The 24,554-nt window shown below is 45.7% G+C and overlaps 1 protein-coding gene across 2 annotated transcripts; it reads right to left on the reverse strand.

Annotated features, from left to right (window-relative positions):
* Window positions 1-646: 646 nt before the first annotated feature.
* GET4 (guided entry of tail-anchored proteins factor 4) lies at window positions 647-22,598 on the reverse strand. 2 transcript variants are annotated; one of them, XM_032230909.1, is made up of 10 exons: window positions 22,320-22,407; window positions 17,950-18,051; window positions 10,926-11,004; window positions 10,188-10,269; window positions 8,410-8,559; window positions 7,070-7,208; window positions 5,495-5,635; window positions 5,313-5,388; window positions 2,606-2,678; window positions 647-1,400 (listed from the first exon to the last, which is right to left on the reverse strand). In XM_032230909.1, exons 3-10 carry the CDS (start codon window positions 10,998-11,000, stop codon window positions 1,309-1,311), a joined length of 828 nt encoding a protein of 275 aa, XP_032086800.1. In that variant the 5' UTR covers window positions 11,001-11,004; window positions 17,950-18,051; window positions 22,320-22,407; the 3' UTR covers window positions 647-1,308. The 2 variants fall into 2 exon arrangements, with proteins under 2 accessions (XP_032086800.1, XP_032086799.1); XM_032230908.1 differs by lacking the exon at window positions 17,950-18,051 and having other exon boundaries at window positions 22,320-22,598.
* Window positions 22,599-24,554: the final 1,956 nt, after the last annotated feature.

The raw sequence follows: 24,554 nt of genomic DNA on the forward strand, positions 1-24,554 counted from the left end.
ATCCCGTCAAAATAAATAATCTAAAAGGTCCGCAGATCCCCTTCACCTAAGGATCACTCTTGCTTCTAAATATGTGCATGCTTTCTTCGCCAGCCAAAAGGGAGCGATTTTTTTTTTTGGGGGGGGGAGGAGGGGTTTGGAAGCAGGGCTGCAGATTGCTGGATGTTCGGACTAATAAAACCATCTTTCTAGGAAAATAACAAGATTTTAGGCTGTTGTTCATACCTCTAGAGGACCATTCTCCTTTGACTAAGCCAGGGGTTGGCAAGCTGCGGCTCTGGAGCTGCACGCGGCTCTTTCATCCCTCTGTTGCGGCTCCTTGTCACCAGTCGGCTGCACAATTGATAGGGCTTCCGGTTAGGGCAGGTAGAGGAAAAAGGACGCCGCTCTAGGAGGAGACTTTATGGTGCGGGAATCAGACTTCCGGTCAGCTCCAGAATTGAACTTCCGGTTAGGAACTTTGTGGCTCTTTTGAGTGTTTTAAGGTTGCCGACCCCTGGACTAAGCCTTCCACACGTTGGGGTTAAATGACATTTTTTAAAAAGAAAGTTTACCTTACCCGAAGTTATGCTCGGCCTGTTCCTTGCTATAATTACCCAAATGTATTATTTTTACCCCTCTACGGTGGGTATGAATTTGGTGTTAAGTCCTTGCTTGGTTTCTTGTTCTCTTTTTCAATTAGTAGCAATTTTTTTCTTTGGCTCATCTGAAAATTCATTATTATTATTACTATTATTTTGGCACCAGTCTACAGGATGCTTTCTTGAGCAGCAACTGCCTGAATTTTCGACAACTCCACCCCCATTTTTCTCTCCTCCCCCCCCCTTTTGACAATCAAAAATCCTTAATCGGTGCATCGGCTGGAATAAAAATGGTAGCCTATATATATATATATATATATACGTATATAAAGCAACCAACGTGTGTTCTGGTTTTATTTCATGGGCCTGGAAAGAGGAGGGAAATACTGCTCAGAAAAACCACAGAGAAAGCGCCTTTTTCGGTCTGCTGCCGTCATTAAGACAAATCCGCTAATGATTGCAACAAAATCGTTTGTTTTTTTTCCCCTCCTGGCTACCCCCAGCGCATCAGGGTTTCTTTTTAAAACATAAATAATATAGACCAAAACATGAACATCTCAGCAAACCTTCTTCTTTTAAACATAACAGAGGGCCCCCCCCTTGAACCTGTCGAGGAACGACGGCAGGATTCGTTCCCAATGTCTTTTTTTCTCTCGGTCGCTTTCGTTGACGTTTGTGGGAGTCTCGGGTGAGCGTGTGGTCGGATTCCGAGGGATTCAGGAGGAGATCAATCCAGCTCGATGGGGCTGCTGTTTTCCTGCTGTTCTTCTTCTATTTCTTCCTCTTCCCCGGCTACCATGAGGCTGTTTAAAAGATTGCCTAAGGAGGGAATCACAGAAGGGAGGAAACCCCAAAGCCTTAGGGACGCTCATCGGAGATGGGCCCAGGACAGAAATTCACCCAGTTAACTGAAGATGGACGGCCTATACATTCTTTAAAAAAAAAAAAAAAAAAACTAACGTATTTTTCGGAGTATAAGACGCACCAAACTTTTGAAGAGGCAAATTTAAAAAAGAAAAGTTTTTGCACTCTGCAAACCTCCCCAAAACGGTCCGTTTTTTGAGAAAACAGGCCGGATTTTTTTTTTTTAATAAAAGGGCATGAATGATCTTAATTAAGCTTGTGTGCTGTTTGTAACGATCGAAGTGATTGCCAATATGATCCACAAAAATTTGAAAATAGACAAGATGGCCAGCGGGATGACACGAGAGGGGGTTCTCCCTCTTCAAAGGCCAGGGTGAAGAGCAAGGACATTTCAGCTCCTCTCAACAACCTCAGAGTGAGGGGAGTTCTGGATCTCAGGCGGGGAAAACCTCATTCCAAAGGGTAGGCACTGATATGGAGGAGGTGGGTTTCGGGGCTCCTGACAGATAACACTGTTTAATCAAAAGGAGCCCAGAGGTTACCAACCATTCAGGAAAAAGTACAGTGTTTTTCGGACTATAAGACGCACTGGAGTGTAAGACGTACCAAGATTTCGAAGAAGAAAACAAGGAAAAAAAATAGATTTTGCCCCCCCCCTGGCCTCTGGGAGCACTCTGCAGGCCTCCCAAACCCTCTGTGCATCCCATTTTTGTGGAAAACGTGCCCGTTTTTGGCCTCCCCAGCCCCCCACGCACCCCGTTCTTGCCCTCCCCAGCCCCCAGGAGCACTTTGCAGGTCTCACAAATCCTCTGCATGTCCCGTTTTAGCAAAAACGGGCCGTTTTGGACCAAAATGGTTTTCATCAATTTTTGGTGAAAACGGGACACGCCGGGACGGGGGTTTCGGGAGGCCAAAAATGGCCGTATTCGGTGTATAAGAAGCACCGACATTTCCACTCTCTTTTTTTTTTTGAGGGGGGGGGGGAAGAGAAAGTGCGTCTTATACTCTGAAAAGTACAGTATTTAAATTCACACACAATTTCTGCATTTGGGCCCACCCGTTTACTGCCCTTCCCATGCCAACAAGAAGCTATTCGGGAAAAACAAGCTATTTCCCCCCACCCTGGAGAGAGGAAGTTTCATCCTGCGTCTTCAACTCACCTAATAGTCCTCCGTAGGATGACGTTTGTTTTGGGGGAACACCGAAGAAGAGCTGTCCTATTCTGTCTAGGTACTGAAGAAAGCACGGGGAGGGAAAAAAGATACGTTACTTGTGGCTCATTTTGGGCGTCGCATACTAAGCCGGGCCCAATGCTCTGTCTAGGGCAGTGGTAGTCAACCTTTTTCTACTTACCGCCCACTAATGGATCTTTCTTGATGGGAAAATTTCCTTACCGCCCACCAGTTTTTGCGCAAGTGCGGAACATGAGCATATTTCTTTTTTTTTCAGACATGGGTTCTAAATTTGTTTCACAATTTAACAACTACTTTTACTCTTACGTTTTGATCTGCACTCCACACAGTGCTTTTTTCCCCTCTTCCCTTTTATTGCAAACACCAAAAACAATGCTGTATTACAGTGTTTTTCAACCTTTTTGTGCAAAGGCACACTTTTTTCATGAAAAAAATCACGAGGCACACCACCATTAGAAAATGTTAACATTTTTTAACTCTGTGCCTATATTTATATATAAAGTAATTTTCCCACGGCACACCTTACACTATGTCACGGCACACTAGTGTGCCGCGGCACAGTGGTTGAAAAACACTGCTGTATTAGGTGCCAATTTTTATGAAGTGTCACCATCAAAACAAAATCCCTTTTCCTGCCTTCTTCTTCTTTACCTTTCTTATAGTATTTCACTATATCAAGGATCTCTTTTTCCCTTTTTTTATTTTCTCCTTCTTCTTCCTTTACTTATTTCTTCCTTTTATTTTATAAGATAACAAAACTTAATTTATGAGCCAGACTAAACGCTGCTTACTCTCCTCCTTTATTTTATCCCCTTTTCTCTATTTTTCTTCTTTTTGTTATTTTTTTTATCTTTTCCTTTTTATCTCCTTTTTTTTTTACCTTCCTTAGGGCAATGTACAAAAGTAAGGCTGAGCTAGTTCGCCCACTTATTATTATTAGCCAACAACAATTCTCTCCTGCCTATAACTTTTCTTTCTCCTATTTTGCAACTGCTCTGCTCCGCTTTATTTTATAAGATAACAAAACTTATCTGTCCCTGCTATCAGTTTCCACTCCTCCCCTTCCTCTTCCCACGTGTTTGTTTGTTTGCGTGCACGTGCACATTAGTTTATTGATGTGTGCGCTCGCGCCTGCCCACTCGCTCAAAAGGAGGTTTTAACCTCCGAAGTCCCTACCGCCCTACCTGGAATCCCGAAACGCCCACTAGTGGGCGGTAGGGACCAGGTTGACGACCCATGATGTAGGGCAGTGGTTCCCAAACTTGGCAACTTTAAGACTCGTGGACTTCAACTCCCAGAATTCTGCTGGCTGGAGAATTCTGGGAGTTGAAGTCCACAAGTCTTAAAGTTGCCAAGTTTGGGAGCCACTGGTCTAGGGTGTCATTATTCGTAATTAATGTTTGCTGGGATGTTGATCATGGTTCAGTGTTGTGCTAGGACAGCAATGGCTAACCCTTTTGTTCTCACGTGCCGAAAGCGCCGAAAGCGTGCACATGGCCAGGCCTTGGCTGAATGTGATTGAGAGGAATTCACATTCATTTAATAAAAGGGGCTTTCTCGGGACCAGGACCCTGCTTTGTGCTTTTGGCGGAAACCTCGGTCAGAACAATGATCTGAGTTAGAAGGGAGAGGGGTTTATGGAGAGGAGGAGGAGGACTGTGGGATCCATTCTCTAACCTGGGCTGTTTTCTTGCAGACAGTTTCATTATTAAACTAGGCAATATCATCAGTGCTAGAAAGGAGTGGGGTTTGTTCTCCAATTTCCCCACATCCTTCTAGCACGGATGATGTTACCTAGTAGGGTAATCAAACGTCTTCAATTGTGGGAAGTTATCACCCAGCCCTCTCCCAGAAAAATGAAATATCCTAGAAAATATTGAAAAGGCAGAATATTTCTCTGGATATGAAAAGAAAGACACATGTTTTAAAAGACAGAATAGTTACCTGTAGCTTCCTGCCCATCCCCACTGTTAATGGGCCATTAAAGACGGCCAAGCTAGTCCACTTTACATAATAAAGACTTCTCCACCAGCTACAGGAAAGCATGATAATATTGGCCCTTTACTCAACTGGCCACATGGCATCTGAGAACTCATCCATACCTGGATTCAAAACACAGCCTAGAGAGTTGCCCCTGCATTGCCCCATGGGAGTCTGACAACCAATCAGAATACATTTCTTACATAGGAACAGGAAACAGAGAGGTGGGACTGAACAGGTTATAAAAAGCCTAGCAAACCCCTCCACTCAGCCCTTCTCTTCTTCTCCACCAACACTGAAGCATGTGATCACCTTTTCTGTTCAGGGCTCAAGCCATGTGGCCCTGTCCACCAATAAACCATCTTTCCAAGTAGCCTCCATGTCTCCAGTGTCTTTTCCCCCACTCGGGAGTCGAACCCAGAAGGACATTTCTTTCATCACAAGGAAACAACCTAGCCCTGAGAGCACCAAGGACGCCACAGTGAACTCGTGAGCTACAAATATTCTATCGGTAGTATGAATAGAGTTTATTAAGGTTTTAAAACAAATCTGGAGATTAATTGCCTGGTTTTGTCCCATGTTACCATTGTTTAAGTAGCTGGGAGTCGCATCCTCAGATTTTTTTAAAAAAAGACAGAGGAATTAAAAAGGGGGGATGTGAAAAATATACAATCCCGCTTGGGATAAAACTTACTTCGTTATACATGGGATCCCGTTTCAGCGAAGGCTGGTATTGTTCGCACAATACTGTAAATACGGTCAGCTTTCCTCTAAAAAAGAAGAAAATAGCCAACACACACAGAGGTACGTTTCAGGTGAAACTTTAAGACTTTAAAAAAAGGAAGCATGCCCTTGGCGGCTTCGTGCAACGCTTACCCGTCAACTGCCAGCAGCAGAAACCAGATGAAGTTAAGCAAGGGCTGTACAAAGGGGGGGCCGCTTTCTATGGAAGGGTGCTTCTCCGTGTACGTCGTGAAAACCACTAAGGCGCTGGTTTTGTTTTTCAAGCAGAGGAATCTAAAACGGGGAATGAACGGCAAATTGGTAAATTTGTCTATGGAGATTCTCCCTCATTCAGGTCACGGTTGTCTCAAAGAGGCTGGGGGGATTTTTTTTTTTCCAGGAGGAGGAAGAAGAGGAAGAGAACGAGGAGGAGGAGGAAGAAGAGGAAGAGAATGAGGAGGAGAACAGGAGGAAGATGAGGGGAGGAGGAAGACAGGAGGAAAGGAGGAGGAAGAGGAGAGGGAGAAGAGGAGGACAGGGGCAGAAGGAAGAGAGGAGCAAGGAGAAGAGGATAGGAGAGGAGGAGGAGGGAGAAGGAAGAGGACAGGAGGAAGAGGACAGGAGGAAGAGAATGAGGAGGGGAACAGGAGGAAGAGGAAGACAGGAGGAAAGGAGAAGGAAGAGGAGAGGGAGAAGAGGAGAACAGGGGCAGGAGGAAGAGAGGAGCAAGAGGAGAAGAGGAAGAGGAGGGAAGGAAGAGGACAGGAGAACAGGAGGAAGAGCATTAGGAGGAGGATAGGAGGAGGGGAGGAGGAAGACACGAGGAAAGGAGGAGGAAGAGGAGAGGGAGAAGAGGAAGACAGGGGCAGGAGGAAGAGAGGAGCAAGAGAAGAGGAAGAGGATAGGAGAGGAGGGGAGAAGGAAGAGGAGGGAAGGAAGAGGAGGGGAGGAAGAGGACAGGAGAACAGGAGGAAGAGAATGAGGAGGGCAGGAGGAAGATGAGGAAGACAGGAGGAAAGGAGGGGGAGAAGGGGAGGACAGGGGCAGGAGGAAGAGAGGAGCAAGAGGAGAACAGGGGCAGGAGGAAGAGAGGAGCAAGAGGAGAAGAAGAAGAGGAGGGGAGGAAGAGGACAGGAGAACAGGAGGAAGAGAATTAGGAGGACAGGAGGAAGAGGAGGAGGGGAGGAGGAAGACAGGAGGAAAGGAAGAGGAGAGGGAGGAGAACAGGGGCAGGAGGAAGAGAGGAGGGAGGGGAGGAAGAGGACAGGAGAGCAGGAGGAAGAGAATGAGGAGGAAGAGAGGAGAAAGACAGGAGGAAAGGAGGAGGAAGAGGAGAGGGAGAAGGGGAGGACAGGGGCAGAAGGAAGAGAGGAGCAAGAGGAGAAGAGGGAGAGGAGAAGAGGAGGAGGGGAGGAAGAGAAATAGTAGTAGTTTCACTTCTCATCCAAGAATTCTCAGGTGAGATGTGAAACATCATCTTGTTCGTCAAGGAAAAAAAAATCCAGCCTAGATGCCTTCCTGGAAAAACATATTTGTGACAACTATTAAAGGAGACCAAAACACATCAACCCAGCTGGATGGTTGGAAGATAAATCGCCATTTCTTACAGCCCTACGGCCAAATAGTAGGTGGTGAGAAACCAATGGTCAACCCATGCCTTGTTTTGGCCATGGTGGATAGGACACAAAAGTATGGGCTGAAAGATCCGACGGAGAAAGGAACACCTACTGCAACACAGCTTGAGCCACAAACATGTCCACTTCGCTGCGATATCCCTTGGCGGAGGAATATTCTACCAACATATTTGCGCAACCTTCCCCATCCATCGAGTGCAGGAAGTGATAGCGAGATTCACAATAGTTCTGCTCTAGAAGAAAAGTGACATGGGAAAAAACAAAGGTCAGCTTGGGATGGGTGGCTCTTCAGCAGAACGGTCGAAGCAACAGCTAGATGGGTTCGCGCCTTGCCCTTAGCCCAACTGGCTTCCCGCGATGCCCGAGGGCAGCCATTGGGATTTGTAAATTATGGCTCCTTGGCTCGGCATGATCGTGTGATTCCAACCATTTCTGGGGTTACGGGACCAACCAAAGTCAACTTACAGCTAGGGTTAACTATTTTTATGGTCTAAAATACAGCAAGGAGTCTGAATCGGGTAAAAATACATTAAGTGTGCCATAGAAAAACATAATTTTATATTTTAATTTTTGGGTTCTTGTAAGTATAAAGGATGCTTCTTTTGACAGGGCTAGCAGAATGGTTGAAGGTCTCCCCCCCATCTTACTCCAAATTCTGGACCTCAACTCCCCAAATTCTCCAGCCAGCATGACCTCAGAAGGAATTTTTAAGATGCATCTGTTGTGGCCCTCCGGTGCAGCTGGCAGCAGATTCGGATGGTGAGGAGGTTGGGGAGGAACCTGGGCCAGTCCTGGAGTCTGGGGAAGGCTCTGCGTTGGAGGCAGAGAAGGGGCCAGGGCCATATGTCAGCTATCAGCTGCCTTCAGAGTCAGACATCAGTGAGGCAGAGGAACAGCTGGAGCCTGTTCCCAGTGTGCGCATGCAGAGAGCTGCCAGACTAAGGGAGCAGCTAAAGAACAGGGGTCGACTTGGGAGTAAGGCCACAGGTGGACGATGAATGGCCCCTCCCAGAGGAAATAAAAGAGGAGCGAAAGGGGAGTGGAGTTTGCAGGAGACAATTAGTTCCCTTAATTGGTTCGTGACTCTCCGAGACTCCTTGCAAAGTTTTGCAGAGATCGGCCTGGCAGCTCTCCAAGCCAGATAAGGTCTGTGACTGTAAATCCTCCCTCGAAAGACTTTGCTGGAGGTGAATGAGCAGAATTCACAGTCCATTAATAAAAGGGGTTTTTGTCGGGACCAGGAGTTTGCTTCGTGCTCTCAGGAAGCCTCGGTCAGAACAATATAGATCTCAATTCCACAAAACTGATTCTTAAAAGCAGCCTCATGGGGGCATGGTAGATGTTCCCTCACCCAAGATCCACTGGTGCGTGCAACTCTTAAGGGTATAAACCAGGCACACTGGAAGAGCAAGCAGCTCAGCTCGGGATCCCCACCTTTCCATAACGTGATAGCCAACAACTGGTGTAGTTTTGGATGTCCCAGCTTCCCCGATCCCCCGCTGGACCACTTCAGGGCTCTGGACACAAAAGCGACTCTTTCGGGCGAGTTTTGATCCATCAGGCTAAACATTTTTGCCAGGTTCTCTAGAGGCAAGTCAAAGAGGCAAGGCTTAGGACAACATTGAGGTGACTCGACTTTAAAAAGATAAAAGAGACACAAATCTTTAAATAAATGTAGCAATCACACACATCCCAATTCTCACAGATGCACTACTGAAGCTTCTTGAAATTATATTTATATATAGATACATAAGACAGGGCCGCTGTTTGACAGTGTTGAGGGAATTATTTGTTTAGCAGAGTGATGGCATTCGGGGGAAAAAACTGTCCTTGTGTCTAATTGTCTTGGTGTGCAATGCTCTATAGCGTCGTTTTGAGGGTAGGAGTTGAAACAATTTATGTCCAGGATGCGAGGGGGTCTGTAGATATTTTCACAGCTCTCTAGGAATTGAGAGCTTTAGCAAGTAGACAGGTCGAAGGAGTGGTTGTCTATCAAAATGGCCAAGAGGTCAATTACTCCCAAGACTTCGCAGCTTCTGCTTGTGTTGAAGAAAGGACAAGACATTGTGGTCCACCTAGGGACAATAGCAATAGCAATAGCAGTAGACTTATATACCGCTTCATAGGGCTTTCAGCCCTCTCTAAGCGGTTTACAGAGAGTCAGCATATTGCCCCCAACAATCTGGGTCCTCATTTTACCCACCTCGGAAGGATGGAAGGCTGAGTCAACCCTGAGCCGGTGAGATTTGAACCGCTGAACTGCTGATCTAGCAGTAGCCTGCAGTGCTGCATTTAACCACTGCGCCACCTTGGCTCTTCAACCCCTAGAGGTATCTGTTCAGAACTGTGGGCAAGTCATGAAAAGCAGTCAAATGATCTCAGGATATCTAGCCAGGAAAGCTACGGATGTGAGGTGCGGTAGCATTCCCGTGAATTAAAAAGGGCTGAGAGGCTGCAGGGGACGCCCTGTTACTCCCGCAGCCCGGGAATCGGTACGAAGCGCCTGGCCTGCGGAGAGGGAAGGTATAGATCGCCCCACGGGGCCCTTCCCCACCGCTTAGGACAGGAGACTGTCCGTTTGGGTGCAGCCAACAAATTTAAATTTAATAAAGCCAATTGATCAAATTGAATAGAAAAAAAACCCTACTAATTTATAAGTTTGAAGTTTCCTACCTAGAGAGCCAAAACTACCCAGTGTTAGGACCAAGAGACTGAGAGGAAACTGGGAGCCAATAGGAAGAGCAGAAGGCTATGAAGTTTTCTCTCAGTCTAATGGACCAATCAGGCTGTGTAAGACCCACGTGTGACCCCCTCCCTCGACTCCACTGGAAAATGGTGAAAGGACAATTCACCATCACAGCTCATTGGGGACTTTTTAGGAGAAACATTACTCAACACTGGAAGCTTTAAAAATGGGTGGATTTCGAACATCCAAGAATGCTGAGTGAAGAATTCTGGGAGTTGAAAAGTCTAATCATCTTAAATCTGCCAAGATTGGGAAGACACGGTTTTGAGAGGAATCTGTCCAACCACAGTTAGGTTTAAAATTGGTCTAATATCTTCGGGAAACCATTTCGGAGCAGAGGTAAAAACTATGGAAAAATGGGGAAATTGGGAAGCGGGACTTGTGGGCCATAGATCGCAAGACTCCAGGGTGGAACAATAAAGGGGGGGGGAACACAAAACAACAACTGGGGGGGGGGAACACTCACCTAATAGCTCGTCTGTCACTTTTGCATCGGATTTCTCCAAGGATTCCAGAACAAGCATGGAGAGGTCAGCGGCGCTATTTTGCTAAAACAAAACAGAAAACAAAAGGAAGGGGAAGCATTTGACCACGTTCCTAGGTATCCGGAAAATAATAGGGGTGGTGAGGCTAGGAGGAAATTTTTTTTTTTCCCCGGGATGTAAATTAAATATTGCTTCTATTGCAGGGAAGGGCTGCAAGACACTTAAAAGAGGGCAGATCTGGGATTGTTGTGGCCCACCAGTGGTCAGTGGAGTTGGCCGCAGATTTGGACAGTGAGGAGGTTGGGGAGGAAGATGGGCCAGTCCTGGAGTCTGGGGAAGGCTCTGAGGAGGGCTCTGTGTCGGAGGCAGAGAGGGGGCCAGAGCCGTCTGACAGTTATCAGCTGCCTTCGGAGTCAGACATCAGTGGGGCAGAAGAACAGCTGGAGCCTGTTCCCAGTGTGCGCATGCGCAGAGCTGCCAGACGAAGGGAAGAGCTAAAGAACAGGGGTCGACTTGGGAGTAAGGCCACAGGTGGACGATGAATGGCCCCGGCCGGAGGAAATAAAAGGGGTTTTTGTTCATGTTCTTGGGAAGCCTAGAAGTGTTTTATCTTGCCCTCTTGGCTGCCAACTTTGAGATGGGCATCTCCTTTCCCATCCCAACTTCTCTGGGCTGATTATTTGTGGAACCGCCTTCCCACCATGTTAAATCGGTCTTACTTGATTATGACTGAAGAAGAGCAGGGCCCCTGAGTACATGAGCTCTCTGGCTTCCGCGTGTTTGCCCTGCGACATATACCTGCAAATGAAAAGATTAAAAAATAAATAAATTAAAAATTACATCAAGAGGAAGAATGAAAAGATAACCAGGATGTCAACTCCCAATGTTGCCATAGTGAGAGAAGGGTGAGGGGGAAAGTGCAAAAAAGGGGGGCTGCCCTTGAAGAGTGTTTGAAGACTTCAGCTTGTCCAGAACGCAGCTGCGCGAGCGATTGTGGGTGCACCTCGGTACATCCACGTTACACCTATCCTCTGTGAGCTGCACTGGCTGCCCATTGGTCTCCGGACATGCTTCAAGGTGCTAGTTGTTACTTTTAAAGCCCTACATGGTATCGGACCTGGCTACCTGAGAGACTGCCTCCTGCCAGTCACCTCCCAAAGACCTATTAGATCCCACAGATTAGGCCTCCTCCGGATTCCATCTGCCGGCCAATGTCGGCTGGCGACTCCTCGGGGGAGGGCCTTCTCTGTGGCTGCTCCGGCCCTCTGGAACGATCTCCCCATGGAGATCCGGACCCTCACTACCCTTCCGGCCTTCCGCAAAGCAGTTAAGACCTGGCTGTTCTGGCAGGCCTAGGGCTGCTGAACTATCCAGCCCCACTTGAGGTTATGGCTGTTGTAGAATTTTAAATTGTTGTTTTTTATTTTATTTTTTGTATCCCCTCCCTTTATTGTTAGCCGCCCTGAGTCTCTCGGGAATAGGGCGGCATACAAACTTAATAAATTGAAATTGAAATTGAATCCACGCATACTGTCGGCTGAAGTCAGATCTCAGATCACTGCAGCAGGCTTGGGAGGGGTGCACCTATTGGTGAATGTGATTTATGACCCAGAGTAAGGGGAGGGAAGAAAGAGGGTTAAAGTTCAGCTATAGCTCAAACAAAGCTTAGACCTGACTCTGAAAAGATCTTGCCTATGATGCTCTTAATAAATGATAGTTTTGTATTGAAACTTGACTCGATACTCGTGACTCAATTAGGGCATTTTTAGGAAACCTTACACAGGACACACCACGAAGGGACAGGCTCCGAGAGGCCTGGTAACTTTACAGAGATCCCATTTTCAAAATTGCAGGAGGCAGAGCAAGGAATCAGAGTTTGCAGAAGGCAAGTTGGGGTAAATCTGTTGGATCAGAATAAATAGCCTGTGTCTTCTCAGCAAACCAGGTTGCGCATTTACCTCTTAATGGAAGGTAACAGGATGGATAAAAAAGGATTAAAAAATGATTTTTCTGATTTAAATCAGATTTTTTTTAAATTTAAATCAGATTTTTTAAAAATCAAATTTATTTTAATAAAATGCTTTTGGAGTAAAAATCTATCTAAGGATAGTTTTCTATTTAAGATACATTCATAATTGAGTTTATTCAGCATGAAATGGAGCTTAATTATGCAGCATGAGGCTGTATATTCTGCAATATTGGGACTGCCAACAGTAGGTGAGAGAAAGAGCTGCTGCAGGACAGAGGTGACAGTGGCTCTTTAAAAATTATGATTTAAATCGAGTTGATTTAAATCAAATGCACCCTGGAAGGTAATCTATGCATTTAAGCCCCATTTTGGGGGGGGGGGGGAAACAACCCCAAAGGCAGATGAAGAGGCCCCAATGGTGCTATTGCCAACGGCTCTTCTTCATACACTCAGGAGGAAAGAGGCGACTCCTGTCCATCAAGCGGAAGACGAAGAGCTAACCCACAAGGTATTAAGAGTTACTCAACCTGCCCCATTTAAAGATGTGTGGAGGACAACGCCCAGAGTTCTGGGAGTTGATGTCCACACATCTTTGAAAGTAGCTGGGGTTGAGAAACAATTGTGCTGGAATGCCCATATTCATCCCAACAAAGTGAACCGCAGTCATTACGAACCTGCCACAAAACTGAAACTTGGCTGTTTGGTAGAATCTCTTAACTTTTCTACTGAAAATAACTACCGTATTTTTCGGAGTATAAGACGCACCTTCCCCCCCTCCCAAAAAAGAAGGTGAAAATCTGGGCATGTCTTATACATTGAATACAGCCATTTTTGGCCTCCTGAAGCCCTCCCCCCACCCCCTCACAAGAGGGTTTGGGAGCCCTGCATAGTACAAAACCCTTTTTTAAAATTTACCTCTTCAAAATCTTGGTGCGTCTTATACTCTGGTGAGTCTTATACACCGAAAAATATGGTCATTTCTTTGAGTAACTTTTCTCCCTGCAAGGCTGAGCGACCTCAGCTGCAGCTGCCAAGATCGGCCTGGGAGGGAAGGAAAGGAACTTTCTATTATTATTTTTTTGAAGGCCGGTGAGGAATGGGTGCCCTTGGCTTGGGAGTGAATCCCCAATTCAGGACCAGTTTTTTGTTGAAGTGCCTGTATCCTTCCCAGTTGTTCAAATTTGCCAAGCTGCTCGGCGAGGCTACAATCCTTCGACAACGAAATGTGACACACACAGGTAGTCCTCGACTTACGGCCACAAGTTGAGCCCCAAACCTACGTGGTTAAGTGAGACCTTTGTTAAGGGAGCTTTGCACCGTTTTACGAGTTTCCTTCCCGCAGTCGTTAAGGGAATCACCACAGCTGAAAAGCTAGTTCACACGGCTCTTAAGTGAATCCGGCTTTAACGTTGACTCTGCTTGTCGGAAGGTCAGAAAAAGGGAATCACGTGACCACAGAACACGGCAATGGTCGTAAGTACGAACCAGTGGCCAAGCACCTGAAATTCAACTATGTGGTTGTGCGGGCAGGCTGCAAAGGTCATAACTATGAAACATTTTCTGGTGCTGTTGTGACTTTAAACGGTAACTGTCGTAAGTCGAAGCTCCCTGTATCATGATGGGGCTGCCTCTGTACCGTTGTTTGCCCTTCTCAAATACCAGAGGGGGGGGGGGAGGTAAGGGAATGTACAGGGGCAATTGACAGATGTTGAAGTTGACACCACAGCAAGCCAAATCACACGATAAGCTCCAATGGATTTTCATACGCTAAGCCAGAAAATTGGCAAAAAGGCAGCAAGAGGAGCTAGCTTCAAAATACACCCTCTTTCCCCGTCTCTTGGCCTGTGGCTCTAACGAACCTCTGGCTGTATGGAACATATATCCACATAACTGTACTAATATTATAGAGGGAAGGGCCAGGAGATACCAAATGGTATTCAAAAAAAAAAAAAAAAACCAGGAGATTTGCAGCCCGCATGTGTTTGTAGAACTGCTGATTGGATACACCCTGAGAAGATTTAAGTAACGAGGAACGATGTACGTTTCACACAAGGGATTATAAATCCCTGCAATTTTTAGCTCCAGGGATTCTACGTAGAGCAAACGCCTCAAAAGCTTTTGCAGGACCTGTGATGGCAACCATGCTTCCAGAGCAGTTCTTCTCAACCTTGGTCACCTGAAGCAGAGCTGGCTGGGGGATTCTGGGAGTTGAAGTCCACGCATCTTCAGGTGGGCCAAGGTTGAGAAGCACTTGTTCTAGAGGACTATGGTATTTCTCATTGGACTTAAAGCCTTCGACTGTCTGTTTCCAGGTGTCTAGAATGAGAAATATAGAACAGTGTTAGTTCCAAGGAACTGGAGGATTTAGAATCCCATCTGTGAAACTGAGCAGGAAGGGTACCGCAACTCTTTTAAAAAAAGCAGACAAAGAAATCTAATTGTGTCCATTGTACTGCTAACCAGAAGAAATCCTGATGGAGCCAGCTTTAATCCTTACAGTTAATGACCCTGCTGATCAAAACCATGCCTTCTTTGTTTCCCCTTCTGTTTCCTTTTACACCCTACAATGTATCTTTCTGAAAGTATACATATATTTGAGCTTCCCAACAGATTCCCAACAGGCAAATCTAGGCAGCCTACTAAAAAGCAGAGAGATCACCCTGCCAGCAAAAGTGGGTCTAGTCAAGGTTATGGTTTTCCCAGTTGCAATAGCAATAGTAGTTAGACTTATATACCGCTTCATAGGGCTTTCAGCCCTCTCTAAGCGGTTTACAGAGTCAGCATATCGCCCCCAACAACAATCCGGGTCCTCATTTCACCCACCTCGGAAGGATGGAAGGCTGAGTCAACCCTGAGCTGGTGAGATTTGAACAGCCGAACTGCAGAACTGCAGTCAGCTGAAGTAGCCTGCAGTGCTGCATTTAACCACTGCGCCACCTCGGCTCTCAATGGATGGCTGCGAAAGCTGGACCATAAGGAAGGCTGAGCACCAAAGAATGGAGGCCTTTGGACTCTGGTGCTGGAGAAGACTCCTGCATTGAGTCCCTTGGACTGCAAGGCCATCCAACTGGTCAGTCCTAGAGGAGATCAACCCTGGCTGCTCTTTAGAAGGCCAGATTCTGAAGAGGAAACTCAAAGACTTTGGCCACCAAATGAGGACTCCCTGGAGAAGAGCCTAATGCTGGGAACGATGGAGGGCAAAAGAAGAAGGGGACGACAGAGAAGGAGGGGGCTAGATGGAGTCACTGAAGCAGTCGGCGTGAGCTTCTATGGACACCGGGAGATGGTAGAGGACAGGAAGGCCTGGAGGAACGTTGTCCATGGGGCTGCGATGGGTCAGATACGACTTCGCAACTAACAACAGATTCCTTTTGCTCATTCTCAGTCCAATTAATCATCAGAGTGTTGATGTGTTAACAGGCAACGGTGCCACAAAAAACTAAGCAGGGAAGATTATTGAAAGATTATGAGATTATTGTCTACTATTTTAGTCATCCCGGCTTTTATTTTCAAAATAAAGGCCGATGTAATTTTTAGGGGCAGAATTCACTTTTGCTACTTATTTAATTCCAATCTTCCCATATTTCTGATGCACCAATGCCTCCAACTTTTGGGCTAGGCTTAGAATAAAATTATTTGAACAATATCCCATGATACCAACCTCAGCCAGGCAGGAAATGGGCATTTTGCCTGTTCCAATCAGTTACAAAATACAGAATTACTCGAAATCAGCGCACAAAATGAGAGTTTGTCATATTCCATTTAAAGGTCACGCAATTCCCCTATTTTGGCACAGAATGTGCGTAGCGCATACCATCACAACTCAGATCATAGGTTAATTATAATCTTGACACTTAAGCATTTAAACAGTGAATAATTCATTGCTGCTCGGGGGTATTGAGACGGCTGAGGACACCAAGCTGATGGTTTGGGGGGTTTTTTGGTCTCAAATAAAGAAGTAATGTCTTTTCAGAGCTCTGTTTTAGGAAAGTACAAAGCATTAACAAAAAAAATAATAATATAAGCCATAGATTAGCTGTCTCCAAGCTAGGCTAGGAATATGTCCCCCAGAACTTCCAATTAACGAAGACGGTGACTAACATTATCAAGAAAATACAAGATTAGGGAAAGGAGGCTAAAAAGTAACGTTGAACTTTACCGGCAGTCCTCAACTTACGACCACAAGTGAGCCATAAATTTCTGGTGCTAAGTGAGACAGCTGTTTAAGGTGTCTTTTTGCCCCATTTTGCGACCTGAGTTAGCCACAGATGTGAAGTGAGTCACTGCACTTCTTACATTAGTAATGCGGCTGTAAAGTGAATCACATGACCCCAAAAGGGACAGTGCAACCGTCATAAATATGAACCAGTTGCCAAGCACCAGAATTATGGGGTTGCCGCAGGGATCGGTAAGTGTGAAAAACAGTCATAAGGCACTTCTTTGAAGTGACACAACTTTGAACAATCTCTGAACAAACGGTTGTAAGTTGAGGATTACCTGTAGTTCTTATATTTATGAGTGGAACCCCCAAGGGCATTAGATTCTTTGATCTTGCTTAGAAGAACAAACACAAATGCTGTAGCCAGTGAGAAGAAAATTGACTTCTGCTGATGTCCTTTAGCACAGTGGTCTCCAACCTTGGCAACTTTAAGACCTGTGGACTTCAACTCCCAGAGTTCCTCAGCCAGCAAAGCTTTGCTGGCTGAGGAACTCTGGGAGTTGAAGTCCACAGGTCTTAAAGTTGCCAAGGTTGGAGACCACTGCTTTAGCACACCACAGACATTAATACTACGCAAGAAAAGCCAGTGTGGGCCAAACTCAAATGCTTCTTGTCAAACTGGCCACAATGAGGCCTACTAATTATTTGGCTGCCAGCATGGATTCAAAATAATTACAGAGGTTTAACAAAAGAGAAGCTGGTTATCTCAACAAGAGGAACCTGAGAACCTAACTTTCCCAACCCATCAATACTCAAGAGTGATTTTGGTCTCTTTTTTTCTTAAGACCTTTCAGTCAGACAACCAGGTAGATAACTACAGTATATCTCTCTGGACTCTGGTAAAATCCCCCCCCCCCCCCAAAATCAACATTTTAGCTTCTGGTTTGGAGAAAAAAATTATTTCCAGAAACTACCAAGCCATCCCCAGAATGGTAAGATTTGGAGGTGAAATATTCTGGCAGTGTTGACCTTATCCCTAGTATATTTTCACTGAATTAAGGGTCAAGCTTTTGCCCCCATTGCTGATTCCTAACAAGTTTTCTACTATTTGGTGTGACGGGTAAAATGACTTTTGGATCCTTCATTCATTTTCCAGCTTGCCACCAAACCCACCGATTTAGAAACGTCTCTTCTTCTACAACTCCTTATCACCCCATAATGAATGCAAAATGGGTATCATGTTTTAAATTATCCATGGTTTTAATCTGATGTGAATGACAAATCATAAAGAGCATGCAAACAGAAGTTTCAACTCTCTCCCAGATTCATCCAACCATAAGCATTTTATACGACTACTTAGGCTAACCTGGAAAATGGATGGTTGTGAAGACTTTCAACAGCATAACCGTGCTCTAATTAGGTGGCTGATTTTGTTATTTACTATTGTTGCACGTAATAGGTGTGAGAGCTGTCAAGAGAAGGACAGTTCAGCAGTTCATCTGAACAATTTGGAAAGATGTCAAATCTGTCATAACACAGATCCAAGAGTTCGGAACACTCTGATCCCAATTCAGCTTATTCAGAATTAAATAAGGCTGCTTTCAAAGGGACTTACCTCCAAATAAAGACTAACAGATTTATTGTGGCAGGAATTTTGACAAGCTGGAGTCCACTTTGTCAGATGCCTCTGATGAAGTGAGATCCAACCTACAAAAGCCTACAGAACAACAGATTTCTTAGTCTTTTAAATCACTTGCATCTTTCCCTTTTCAGGTATCATTAAGACAGCCGCCCTCAACTTAGCGCTCTCCAAATATTTTACACAACTGTAGGAATATTCAGCCAATACTACCACAGGCTGAAAATCTGGAATTTTGTAATCTCAACACAACAGACCACCAGTTTGGAGATGGCTGCATTACGCTGCAACTACCTCTGGGCTAAAAACAGATATAAAATTAGCAAAATAAATCTTGCTTGATCACATCATCAGTATTATGATTTTTGCTAAAGTGAACAGCAGCTAAATGGGATTTTCATTTGATTTCCCCCAAAAATTATTCCTTAGGGGCCCATCTTTCTGAAGAAGTGAATTTTTTTCAAAACCGCTTAGGGTAGCACCGGGTATTATGTTATTTTTTTGGTATATTTATCACATCTGGGGTGAAACAATGTTACTAATTTTGATAAGATTCTTTATCTAATACTATCCATAACCATCTGGTGACTTACTCCTCAAAAGTTGCAGTTGGGGGCATTATTGGTCTTATTGTATATATGCTGAAGCTTTGCACAGATGTTACTCTTTTCTGTTCTTTTTCAAAGTTTCTTCAGCTCACTTTATATTTGTATGTGTTTTGTGTGTTTGTGTATCTATGTAGATATGTAAATACATATATGCAGGTCTTGGCGTATTCGGGTCTTTTCCCATCTAAGATTGACAGTATCTTGGCGACGTTTCGACGAGGTCAGACTCGTCATCTTCAGGCTGGGCCCTTCGGCTTCATGCTTGTGCGAGCAAAGCGGGATCGGAGCTGCCGTTTTTCTATAAATATAGGTGTGTGTGTGTGTGGAATGTTGGCTTTGTTGCTTTAAACGGATTGGTTGGCTGTGTTGTCACATCTTGATTGGTTGATGGAATTGATGTTCGGTGAGGGTGATTAGTGATGGTGTCCTGTGTTGTTCTGGGTCCTGTGTCGGTTTTTGTGGCTGGGGCTCATTTATTGACTAGGGCTAGTTTCCAGATTTCTGGTAGGCGGGAGGTATCATCACATTTATTCATGTTGTGGGGGTGTTTCTCTATTTCGATAGTCAGAACGCCAAGACAAAACAAAATACATTGCTGATCATTGTTAATTTTAATTCGAATTTTTTAAAAAAATGTTATTGTTAATTCTAATTGGGTTTGTTTGGGATATTCTTTTTTTTTAAAACTTTTGTATTATGTGTTTCTTTTAATGTTGTACGCTGCCCTGAGTCCTTGGGAGAAGGGCGGCATATAAATCTAATAAACTAAACCAACCAAACCAAGACCAGCATACCTATACCCTGTGACCCGTGAAAATCTATGAATATATATATACATATACATACATACATACACACACACACACACACACACACACATGGTTTCGTAGATTTTCACGGGTATAGGTATATGTATATATATATGTATTTAGTGTCACAACCCCTGGTATGCCCAAATATGGGAGGAAGCATACTGCTTCCATTCTCTGTCTATCGACTTGTCACAAGAGACCATCCAGACAGAAACCCAATATTTTTACTGTTGCCTTTGTTACATTTGTGTTGTATTTTATTTATTTATCAGCACAAATACAACACACACACACACATACACACATAAAGATATACACACATAAAGATATACACAAATACATACATACATACATATATAAAACAAGCCTCTTAAGTTACCTTTTGCGCCTACCTACTGCCAAAAATGAATACATTTTTATTACAGCTCATTCATAGTAATTACAAGGAAGGGGGTGGGTGGGAGACTATTTTCAGGCTTATTGCTCTTTAACATGGAGGACTATTTAAACCATCCAGTTCAACAGTTCCTTGACAAGCCTATTTCTGTACATTCTAGATTAGCTTAACCCCCTTTTCAATCCTCACTACTTTGACCTGGATATGAAACCACTATTCAAAGGTTTTGGCTTCACGCCTTGAGCGTCACCGGCCCCAACCATAATGGTCTACACAAGAGCCTTTGAAATTGTAACCTTATTAAAAATAAAGAGAGAGAACAGACTAACTTGCCCAGAATCACTATGGATAGTGAGATGGGTGAGATATGAATAAATAAAATCTGATGGAACAAGAGAATGAATGCTTCAACCACAGCTGTGTTACAGGTCTAGGAATATAGCACAACCGGTCAGGTTTACTCAAGGCAAGAAACCACCCAAGGCGAACAAGCTGGTTCAAACCTGCCCCCACCCCCAGCAACCAGCCTAGCATCATCTGTGAATCCAACTTGAAACTCACCCATTTGTTCCTCCAAAAAGATATCTATCATCTATCTATCTATCTATCTATCTATCTATCTATCTATCTATCTATCATCTATCATCTATCTATCTATCTATCTATCTATCTATCTATCTATCTAATCTATCTATCTAATCTATCTATCTATCTATCTATCTATCAATCTATCTATCTATCTATCTATCTATCTATCATCTATCTATCTATCTATCTATCTATCTATCTATCATCTATCTATCTATCTATCTATCTATCTATCTATCTATCTATCATCCATCCATCCATCCATCCATCCATCCATCCTACCTACCTACCTACCTACCTACCTACCTACCTACCATCCATCCATCCATCCATCCATCCATCCATCCATCCATCCATCTATCATCTATCTATCTATCTATCTATCTATCTATCTATCTATCTATCTATCTATCTATCTAATCTATCTATCATCCACCTACATACCCACATACATCGGTCCTGTATTGGTGTGGCCTCAACATCCCAAAAACGACCTCATCTCCCTTTTGTTGAAAAGGAAAGCCCACCCCCTTGCCCAGCTCCACAAGGTGCAGTTGGGTTTGCACAACTAGGGTTAGGGGTCTCCAACCGTGGCCACTTTAAAGACTTGTGGACTTCAATTCCCAGATTTCCTCAGCCAGCGAAGTCCACCAGTTTTAAAAGTAGCCAAGATTGGAGACCGCTGCTCTAGAGAGCAGGGCAGTTTGTAGAATAAGCTTCCATGTTTGGGCCCAGGTGTCCCTTTGGGGGACTCTCCTCCCACTTATGACCGCAGGACTGTATCTTTGCTGCTTGTGTCCTTACGATTTATACTTGATTTGATTTGATTTTATTTGATTTGATTTTATTAATATTTGTAGGCCGCCCTTTTCCCTGAGGGGACTCAGGGCGGCTCACATAAAATCAGGGAGGGGGAATACAGACATTGACATAGTGACATATAATAAAATAGTAAGCAACATACACTCATCATTCGGGAGGGGCGGCTATCCTTATCCCCAGGCCTGACGGGCTAGCCAGTTCTTAAGGGCTGTGCGGAAGGCCTGGACGGTGGAGAGGGTACGAATCTCCACGGGGAGATCGTTCCAAAGGGTCGGGGCTACTACTGAGAAGGCCCTCCTCCTTGTAGTTGCCAGCCGGCACTGGCTGGCCGATGGAATACGGAGGAGGCCTAATCTATGTGATCTTATTGGTCGCAGGGAGGTAATTGGCAGGTTAATTGGTACTGATATTGATTTGTTTCCTGATTGCTTCTTTGAACCCTGTGACTATCATTCAGTGTTGTTGTACCTCTTACCATTCTTGACGAATGTATCTTGTCTTTTTAGGTACACTGAGAGCAGATGCAGCAGACAAGTTCCTTGTGTGTCCAATCACACATGGCCAATAAAGAACTCTATTCTATTCTATTTAATGCAATACAATAGCAGAGTTGGAAGGGACCTTGGAGGTCTTCTAGTCCAACCCCCTGCCTAGGCAGGAAACCCTATACCGTTTCAGACAAATGGTTATCCAACATCTTCTGAAAGACTTCCAATGGAATAGAGCTGCATTTAGGATGGGTGGACTTCAACTCCCAGAATCCCCATTGGGAGTTGAAGTCCACCCATCGCGCTGCGCCAACATCCCCCCCAATTCCCTATTAGGGATCCCCATCACCCCTCTCTACCCGAAGCATAGCCAAGCCCGGCCATGGGAGGGGAGAATGGGCTGGGGAGTCCTTCCTCCCCTCCTCCCCCGCCCCACCAGCACCTTCCCACCCCTGCCTTGGCCAGACCGGCGTGCCCGCTCCCCCGCCTCCTCCTCCTCGACCAATGGGGCTTCGAGGGCCCGAGAAGGACACGCGGCACAGCCAATGGCGTGCTGCCGGCGCTCGGGTGCGCCAATGGAAGCGTCTGGAAGGAGGAGGAGGAGGAGGAGGGCCGCCCTCCCTATACGCACCTGAAGAAGAGAGTCCGGTACATCTGGTGCGCCTCGTAGTAGTCTCCCTTCTCCACGCTGGCGCGGAGTTTCCCCTCGACGCGCTGGACGCCTCCCCGGTTGCGGACGCTGTTGCCGCCGCCTCCGCCTCCGCCGCCCTTCAAGGCCTCCTGCTCCGCCGCCATGACTATGGGGCGGGGAGAGAAACGCCGAGGCGACCCTGGCCGGAGCTACCTCACGCGACGTAACGCAGCCACACGCACGCACGGCGGCTTCCGGCGCCGCCCACTTAACAATGGGGCGACGGCGGCCGGCGAGGGACCAAGTCGTGCGGCGCGCCGCCCTCGCCGGAGGGAGGGGAGGCGGAGTGACGTCGCGGTCACGTGACCACCACCTGGGTCGTGCCGCGCGGAGGCGGTCCCTGCTAGGCGTCTCCTAGGCAACGCCGCCAAGGATGCAGCTTCTTCTGGACCAGAGCATCCTTCGGGCGGGAATGGTCTGCGGGTTGCCACCTCTTGCAAAGCCGACCCAGCTGAATGGGGGCCCCTTTTCTTTCAGCAGCCGGGCTGCTTTTTACCTGTTGGGTTTTGAGGGGTGCTAGGGGAAGGCCAACTTCTTCTGGAACAAGGGTTGAAGGTGGAAAAAAAAAGAGGACAAGTCCACCATCTTTCCAGATCCCACAGATGTGGTCCTTCTAATGTCCGTCTAGGCCAGTGATGGTGAACCTTTTCGGCACATCTGCATATGCTTTGCACCCGTGGGGAAAAGTCATCTTTTTTTACTACTGGTTCTGTGGCCGTGGCAGGGGAAGGATCTCCATTCCTTCCCCACACAGCCAGAGGTAGTATTTGCCAGTCCTCCGAACTACTCAAAATTTCCGCTACCGGTTCTCCAGAACCTGCTGAATTTCACCCCTGCTTTGCATGCATGCACGTACTCATCTGGGCCGCAACCGGGAAGAGTTGCCCAGGGGGCATGCAGGCACCAGAAAATGAACTTCCAGTGTCCGGCACGCACATGCTCACCAGCCAGCTAGTCTTCTGTTTACTGGCGCGCATGTGTTTGCCACCATCAGCTGGCCGGCATTCATGCTCACGTCGGAAAACGGAAGACCAGCTCTTCCAGTTTCTAGCACTGCCGCATGCATGAAGGCCAACTGATCATGGGAACATGCGTGCCAGAAACCCGAAAGAGGAACGGGCGATGCTGTGCATGCCAAGCAACATGGCTCTGCGTGCCACTTTGGGCATGCACACCATAGGTTCGCTGTCACGGGTCTAGTCTTTAGGAAATAGTGTGCTGCAAGTGCACACGCCCACATGGAGTTTCAGCCTCAACCAGTCTGGGCGTTCCAAGTGAGAATTTGCTCGGGGGAGTTGCCTAGTCAAGCAAGTTTAACCATGCCGAATCCTGGAGATGAGACCTACTTACGGCAATGGATGAAAGCAAACCAAGGGACGTTTCATACTCTTGCACGAGGACAGAAGCTGGTAGGCAGCCAAGGTCTCTGGATGCCCCAGTAAACCTGTTCCAGTTTTACTAGTTGTAACCAGAGGTGATATTCAGCAGGTTCTGACCAGTTCTGGAGAACCGGTAGCAGAAATTTTTGAGTAGTTCAGAGAACCGGCAAATACCACCTCTGGCTGGCCACGCCCCCATCTATTCTCTGCCTCCTGAGTCCCAGCTGATCGGGAGGGAATGGGGATTTTGCAGTATCCTTCCCCTGGTCCACGCCCACCAAGTCACACCACATCACACCCACAGAACCAGTAGTAAAAGTTTTTGAATCCCACCACTGATTGTAATTGACAGATTTAGGGACAATTTTGACATGCTTCCGACACGCCCTAAAAAGTTGGCTTCTTCAGCAAGCCAGCCTGGCCTGAACAAAATAAAATAAATGATTGATTTAATTGTTAATTTTAATCTATTTTTTAAAAATGTTATTGTTAATGTTAATTGGGTTTGTTTTTGGATACTCTATCTAAGTTCCTTTTTGAATTTTGTAATATGTTTTTTTTTTAATGTTGTACGCCGCCCTGAGTCCTTTGGGAGAAGGGCGGTATATGAATCCAATAAACAAACAAACAATTTTCTGAAGCTGACTTACCATATGACTTATTTCTCAGAGAGAGGGTTGAGGCAGCCAGCTCACCTAGGAATCGACAAGAAAATAAGGGCTATACTGCATCCTGGAGACGCAATCAACTTTGCGATTCATCACTGGTGTTTCACTGCTGCAGGTTTTAAATAAAA

This window comes from Thamnophis elegans, chromosome 14 (genome assembly GCF_009769535.1).
Source record: "Thamnophis elegans isolate rThaEle1 chromosome 14, rThaEle1.pri, whole genome shotgun sequence".
Classification (NCBI taxonomy): Eukaryota; Metazoa; Chordata; class Lepidosauria; order Squamata; family Colubridae; genus Thamnophis; species Thamnophis elegans.

Excerpts from the sequence above, each read along its gene's own strand:
- GET4 (XM_032230908.1), bottom strand. The coding sequence starts at position 22,483 with ATGGCGGCGGAGCAGGAGGCCTTGAAGGGCGGCGGAGGCGGAGGCGGC. Across the intron at positions 11,005-22,319 it reads TACCGGACTCTCTTCTTCAG|GTATATGTCGCAGGGCAAAC; the intron begins GTGCGTATAGGG and ends TTTCATTTGCAG. Across the intron at positions 5,636-7,069 it reads GTGGCTCAAGCTGTGTTGCA|ATTCCTCTGCTTGAAAAACA; the intron begins GTAGGTGTTCCT and ends TCCCCGTTTTAG.